General features: G+C 41.2%; 1 protein-coding gene across 1 annotated transcript; it reads left to right on the forward strand.

Moving 5' to 3' along the window:
- Positions 1 to 2,077: 2,077 nt before the first annotated feature.
- On the forward strand, positions 2,078 to 6,005 carry LOC144716609 (ubiquinol-cytochrome C chaperone family protein). The gene is made up of 7 exons (XM_078591793.1): positions 2,078 to 2,314; positions 3,151 to 3,364; positions 4,586 to 4,752; positions 4,860 to 4,984; positions 5,560 to 5,620; positions 5,682 to 5,730; positions 5,799 to 6,005. The coding sequence occupies exons 1-7, from the start codon at positions 2,129 to 2,131 to the stop codon at positions 5,858 to 5,860; spliced, it is 864 nt and encodes a 287-aa protein (XP_078447919.1). The 5' UTR covers positions 2,078 to 2,128; the 3' UTR covers positions 5,861 to 6,005.
- The last annotated feature ends 1,828 nt before the right edge of the window (positions 6,006 to 7,833 follow it).

The following is a 7,833-nucleotide window of genomic DNA, read 5'->3' on the forward strand; positions in this document are numbered from 1 at the left end:
TACAAAATTATGTGAAATAATAATTAATATACTTTTGTTCTGACTCGCTCCCTCTCCTTCTCCCCTTATCTCTCTGTCTCTCTCTGGATTACTCCCTCTCCTCATTCCCTCCCTCTCTCTGTCTCTATCTGGATCGCTCCATCTCCTCCTCCGTATATATCTCTCTCTCTTTATGTCTCTCTCTCCTTCTCCCTCTGCTTCTCCCTCTCCCTTGCTGGATCACTCCCTCTTCGTCTCTCTATTTCGATCGTCCCCACTCCTTCTCCCTCTCTATCTAGGAAAGTAGTTTATTTTTCTTCTCTCGAGCAGACGGGGATTTCCACCTATTGCTAGATACTGATCTTGATCTTAGATTGGGGCTCGAGATCAGCCTGCTGATCTCTCGGGGTATCAATATGGTATGTGATCAATCTATTCTTCCTCAGTCTTGTCTGAAATCTTTAATTCATTCTTCAGCAACTTTGTCTATGAGATATGTCAAAACCGCTCAAAGTTGAATTTCATCAATTATTTCAGCGGACTCTGAGAAAAACATTCAATCTTTGATTTCTTGTTCATTTTATCCATGTTAGATTTCTAGTTCATTAGATCCTTCTCATGCTTGAGCCAGGAAAAGTCGAGACCGAGATGAAATATTTTTAGAAATAATATCAGCAAGCTTTGTGAGTTGATTTTTGAATTATTAAATGAAGCAGAGCTTGAAGGAAATAAACCAATAACAAATTAAGAAATTTTTAAGAAAAAGGAGAAAATCCTTACCCAAATTGAACATTGGCAAATTCCCTGTTTTGAAGGACTAAAAAAATCAAAGATGAATGGATTATGCACATTTAGAAAATGCTGAGAAATGAACTGAGGAAATAATGAAGATTCAAAGTTGAGGATACTTCACGCGTAAAGAAAATCTAGTCAACATCAATAATAATTAAAATTATCAGTAAATATTTCCTGCTTATTTTAGGGATTTTTTTTAATACAATTATATTTTTTAAAAAAATTGTATTAAAATTCCGTCACGGACGTCATCATGACAAACTTTTTGTCACCGTCACCGTCACCGTCACAGGCAATACGTCACCGTCACCGTCACGGCTCATCTGGTTCCTCACCGTCACTGTCACGTCATCCGTCATGAGTCTGTCGCGGTGACGCGTGATGTGACGGATGACGTTTGGTGATCTCTACCTATGCCTTGACTGTGGGATTCAAGGAACAGGCTAAAAGTCAGGTATTTATACCTACTAAGAGTGGACGGGACGTCCCAGACCAACAATGTCATTCGTCCCCACTTCGTCATTGTCTCTCGTTTGCTTGAATGATGACAATATTTCTCCTCACTGACTCTCCGAGATCAACGTCTTCCGTCACGTCTCACTTCACGGTGAGGGCACCTGACAAATGATGTGACGGTGACAAAATTAAGGGCCTATGACGGTGATGGCGACAATGACGGATGATGAACTGGGCATGACGGTGATACGACGTTAATGGAGGGCCTCGGACGAGTGACGGGACGACCGTCACGGGTGACGGCCGTGACAGATTTTTAAAAATGACCAAAAAGCTTAAAAATTGCCTAGATTTCACCACGCGGTGTCGCTAACTCGATTTCTTGGCATTTTGCAGAAAAGTCCCTGCATTGATTCGCGCGCGCAAAAGGATGCCGTCCAAAGAAAAATGGAGACATGCCCCTCCAATTTTCTCTCCTCCTCATGGTTGTTTTTCCCGTCACACGTGACGATGACGCTATCCCCTGACAAGGACGCCACAAAACATGATGGTGACGCGAATGTGACGGATTTTTCTGAAATCCTTGGACGTGTGATGAGACAGTGAGTTTCTTCACGTCACCGTCCGTCACGGATCGTCATCCGTCCCGTCACGTCTGGGGCATCACGTCCCAGACGTGCCGTTCCCTAATGTCTATTGTTGCAATTATGTAAGGAACTTTAATTTAATCAAATATTGGGGTGATAATAAGGAAATCAGGCCCAATTGAAGGATATTTATTATTGGGCTGATTGGTCGGTTTCGGCCCGTCCCATGTTCGACCTATTTCAGAGACTCTAAACTTAGAAAAACCTGTAAATCTGGGCGATCGGAACGGTCGGAAGTTCGAGGAGAGGAAATGCGACGGTGGGGGACGGCGGGGCCGCGCCTCTGCATTCTCGGGATGAGGAAGATCGCTGAGAATCCTTCTTTTAGAAATCTCGGGCATCTCCTTCTTCGCCGGAATCCGTCGAGGGTTTTCACCTCTGGATCGCCGGACTGGCCTTCAAATGCGCCGTCCGTGCCAAAACCCGAAGCCCGTGAGGTGAATTCTGAAGATATTTCCTTGGTTCTGTTCAATTTTTAATTTTTTTTGGGAATTTAGTTGTATGGTTTCGTGGGGAGTTTTGGGTTGATGTTTGTATTTTTATGCCTTCTGCTTGTTTTTCTCTGGTTCTAATTGTCTCTGTGATTTGATATTGATACGTGGGATTGATGTTATTATCTATAGTGAGCCTTAATTGTTTTTTTTTCCGCGAAACAGCTTGCCATTTGAACTTTTACAATGTTTTTCCGGATGAATCTGGTTATTTTTGAGATGATCAGCGTTTAGTCAACTAATTTGACCGACATACTTTGAAGGAAATTTCATACCAAATGTATCAATCAGTCATCGTCTTTGTGCGGATCTCCAGGGTAAAGCAGACATTACTTTGCTCTTAACAATCTATTTCTTGGAATCTATAGACTAAGCTGAAGAGAAAGCGGTGATTGTTACTCTCACAGATGTAAAATTTGAAGCAGGCTTAATAATTCAATCTCCTGTGGAAAATTTTCTTTTTCGGGTTTCATTATTAACCACTTAAGTTCTGTTTGTGAGCATTCTAAAATGCCACGTGTATCTGCTGAAGATGATGGACTTGTTGACTTCTGAAGCCCAGGTTGAGTACCCTGTTTTGATCAAGAACTTACTCATTAGCACTGGCTTAATAATCCAGTTTCCTGTGGACATGTTTCTCTTTTGGATCACATTTTTAGTTGATAAAGTATGAATTTATCATAGACTTTGGTGGTGTGAAATTGGAATCTAAGTTCTGCTTGTGGGCGTTGTAAAATGCCTCTTGTATTTGTTTGAGATGATGGAATTCTTGCCTTCTACAGGTCAGGCTGAATACCTTGTTTTGGTCAAGACCCTGCTCATTAGCTCTAGCTGCAGACTCCCCATTGAGGATAGAAGAGCCTCAGTACGAGGGTATCAAGCGTATGGTATTAAAGCTAATGCTGTTTTACAGCAAACAGAGTAAAAGCATTAGAGGAGCAAACGTGATTTTTAAGCGTGTCGTATTACAAGTTGACAAGCCCGCTATTTATGACGGTGTGTGATTTGTCATGCTGGCTTTGTTCAGCCTTTTTAGTTCCGATCTGATTTCCTTATTTTTGTATTTCTTTTTCAAACTCTAATTTTCCAAAATTGAAATTTCCTGATCCTCTTGTTTAATGATATGGAAACTTGGGTCGGTCTATCCAATGGAAATTGGATTGATTAGATCGATATTTTGATCCTACTGAAGATATACCTCTTTTTTTTGATACATAGAATCAATCGAATCGTGATCAATCAAAATACTTTTGGTTCTCTTTTCCTCTTTTTACCACATCATTTGGTCTTATTCTTTTTTTTTGGATCTAGATTTGATCAATCTTTCGATCAAATCAGGATCGCTCCAAACCCAAACTTGAACCAACATGTTGCTTTTAGTTGCCGATCATTTAGTAAATCTATCAGTCTAACTTGAGCGAGAGAATACCCCAAGAATTTCCAGAATTGTCGTGTAGAGAAATATTTCAAGATTACCAGTCCAACAGCATGATGGTTTAGAAAATAGAAGAAAATTTTGGATGAGAAAACCAAACGCAGTCTCATCAATAGCATCTGAGGAGTTGGAGAATCTATTCCCCACACAGGAACCGCAGCACCCGCACAAAATCAGGAAAATAATGCCCACTCACTCTCGCCAACTTCCTTCACTCCCGCTCCCTTCTTCAGTGATTTGAATTCGCACATTTGTGTCTCCTCTCCTCTCTATGGCATGTGCGATCTCCTCTCTTCTCTTCTTGCGAAATTGATAGGTCCTCTGAAGGACCGTATCAGTACCCAGATATACTATTCAATTTCGTCTGGCCATTACAACTCTGAATCTTTCAGAGATTTTTGAAATAGAGATTGAGAGATGGAGACAGGATGTCAGGAAAATCTTGGCCCCTTGGAAGCCTTGGAAATAACACAATAAAACACTAGAAGGGTTCACTTTTCATGACATTCTATCTGCAGATAGGAGATTACACTTTTTTTCTAAAACACCTTTTACTGATGTCGAGATAAACCGCTTACCCGGTGTTGTTTTGTAGAAGATTATTTTAGACTAGAGAGTCGGATAAATACAGCGCTGTTTCTTTCTGATGCCTGCATGTCTTTGCCTGTTTCTTGAATCTGAAAAGTCGGGTGGAGGTTATTTTATTAGTTTTTTTCTTAAAAAGGTATTCAATGCCGGATTTACGTTGTTGTGGGGGGTGAGCATCTGTTACATCTATGCAGTGTTCCATTTGGAGAAAACCTTCAAAACCACATTCTCTCTCCTGGTGCTTCACATGTGGCTTGTCTTGCGTCGCCTCAGGGAGGAGGGAAAAGAGGGTGTGGAGCTGGGCCAATATTTATACGAGATTTACAACCATGACTTAGAACTGAGAGTCTCCAAAGCGGGCGTGAGCTGCTCATCATTTTCATCATCATCATCATCATCATCATCATAAACGACATCTCCATTATCGTTTCCCTTATGGTCATTTGTCCATCCACCATCCTATCACAGGTTAATCTCTTGCTGACAAAATGGATGAAGGATTTGGAGAAGATATTCTACGGCAACATTGTTGCGTATGATGCTGCCATCAGCACTGAAGCCAAGAATGGGGACCTGATAAATGTGATATGGAGGTAAACCCACTGCCACTATTTTTCATTAATTAGGGTCCACTAAGAGTCACTTAGGATAAGGCCCACGAAGATCAGTTTAGAATGGGACAACTAACACGACTTGACCAAGAGGGCAGATGGGGTCGGTTTGGCTGGGACAATGGGCCAGGTCAGGTTGCTGGATCTTATCAACCCAGTAAACCCAGTTATTCATCTTTTGTCAGTCGGTCAGGTCAGGTTACCTGATCAGGTCTGTCCTCTAAGAATTGATGCAACTAGAAATATACAGATTATATATTATGAGACCACTCAACCAGGTCACTTGACCATTCGACCCAAACAGACCAAGATGGGGGTCTGCGCTCGGGTCGAACCAGGGTCAGTCAGCATTACCTGACTCTTGGGTTAACTAACCTGACCAAACCAAAAGGCTAGGTCTTGTTGACCAGGGGTCTGGTAGATTTTGTGTTGGTTAATGGCCGATCTGGCCACCCGACCTCATGATTGGTCGAGCAGAACCTTGGTTGAAACTTTTCGCTGGCCATAAATATCTTGCTCTCAGCCTATCTAATTATATTATTTTGCAAACTTTTCAGGAATATATATGCGGATGATGGATCGCCGATGCCAACTGATGCAGCAGCAGATGCTGTGAAGGTCAGTTTATTTTTCAACTCTTGCTCTTCAGTTTTGTAATTGATTCTTTATGCTTTCCCAGGCCTTTTCAAGGTATGCCCGCAGAGAGTCCACATGCTTATCATTGACAGGTCAGTGCTACCCTGCTTCTGTCTTATTTGTAGATCTCTCTTTCCTAACTTGTTTCCTCTTCCTGCAGATAAGGAATCGATATTCTCCGGCAATTTTATTTTCACTCCACTGGATAAACATCTTCCATAGCTGTGAAGAACCCAGCGGTGGATCTCACCCAAAAAGTGCATTATTTCTCTCATTAAAGATAATGTGGAATTGAAAAGGAACAAAATTACCACAATCATCTTTCAGCACAATAGAAGAAAAATATGGTGAGGAAGCCTTGCACATTGCCTCCAGTGTTTTCAAAGGGGAATTGGGAGAAAAATTATGAGAGAATGAGAGAGACAGAGATGGAGAGTCTGAGAGTGTGGGAGGGAAATGCCGAGTTCTGTCCTCATATGCATCAGTAGAATCGTCACTGTTGAGGATTTCTACAAGTCTCCCACTATCACTCTCCTATCGTCTTCATCCCCCGCTAAATCATGCCAGGGTGACTCTGTGGAGAATCAAAGCTTAGAGATACACAATCCTAGAGAATAGACAGAATAGAGGAAGAAACAGCCACACTTTGAATTGATTCACAGAAGATCATCTTACAGAGGCAGTATATATAAAGAAAATTTCCAATTTTTGCATGTAAAAATAGGTGCAAAGCAGATGACATATTTTGGATCTGCAGCGAGCCCGTAGGGATGCTTTGATTCAGGCTCCATATCTAACACTCTCCAGGGGAAAAGCAATAATTTCATGAAAAACCTAGGGGTAAATTGATTAAACAAAAAACTAGTCCTTTAAATGCATAACTGTTTTGATATTTTGGCTCTATGAGGGTAGGCTCCACTGAAAGCTATAGTTAGAGATTGAGAGGAGAGAGACAGAGAGTGCTAATTGAATGAAGGATATAAAGAGTATAAAACAAATGAACTCAGGTGAGAAGAAAGAGAATATAACGAAGCAAGAAAGAGGTTAAAGAGAGATTGATAAATAGAGGAAACATAGACAGATTGAATACATTCAAAGGATTTCTTGAGATGCCATATGATTTGATTCAACAAAACAAAATCATTTTCTCCATTAACTTGCAATATTAGTACTTACATGGGTCAAATGTTTATCATTCCATAAGTATACAACTAAAAAGTACACTTCTCCAGCAATGGAAAGGGGACATGCATATAGTGATACACCCCTCCCTCAGATCGATTGACGAGAAATGGAGTGAACAGAAATTCAAGGGAAAGACTCATGAGAAGTCACTGACCAATAGCAGAATTCAAGAAGTGGACGGGATATAGTAATATCCAAGAACAAGAAGAAATGGAAGAAGAAATGGAAAGAACTAGGGGAGTCAGATGCAACACCCCCTCCCTTTGGATCGGGTAGCTCTTGCTCTCCAGGTCTGTGCAACTCAACTGAAAATTCCAGAATGCTCTCACTTACCCCTTGTGCTTTTATTTGTTGCCAACACCGTTGACCGCTAACTGTTGGTTGACTGACAACGTTTTGAGGAAGTCCAAGTCCAAATTGTTCCGAATTTGGAACCCAAGAAATTGGTGAGTGATGACTTCAGCATCTTCCCAGGTTGCCTCAAAGTTGGGTAAATCCGTCCATTTGATAAGTAGTTGCATCCCTGTCCTGTTGAAACATCTTTTAAGCACAGCTTCAGGAGAGACCTGCCATTCCCAATCATCAGAGATATTTGTAGGGATACGTAAAAATTAGTATCATCACCCACAACTTTGCGTAGAGTCGATATATGGAAGACAAGATGAATAGTTTCTGTTTCCAGGAAGTCCAGTTTATACGCTACAGGCCCAATATTTTTGACAATGGTGTAGGGACCAAAGTACTTTGGAGCTAATTTTTCAGAGAAGCATTTTGCCAAAGTTTTCATCCTATACGGTCGTAATTTCACAAACACATTATCGGATTCCTGGTATTCGATATCATGGCGTTGTTGATCTGCCTTCTTTTTCATAATGGCTTGAGCCTTGACTAGGTGATTTTGTAACTTGGATAGGATAAGATCTCTCTTTGTAAGGAATCTAGCGAGTCCAATGGGCAAGGTGGAGAAGCATAACGGATGATAGGAGGAGGGTCTTGACCATAAACAGCTT

This window comes from Wolffia australiana, chromosome 2 (assembly GCF_029677425.1).
Source record: "Wolffia australiana isolate 7733 chromosome 2, ASM2967742v1".
Lineage (NCBI taxonomy): Eukaryota > Viridiplantae > Streptophyta > Magnoliopsida > Alismatales > Araceae > Wolffia > Wolffia australiana.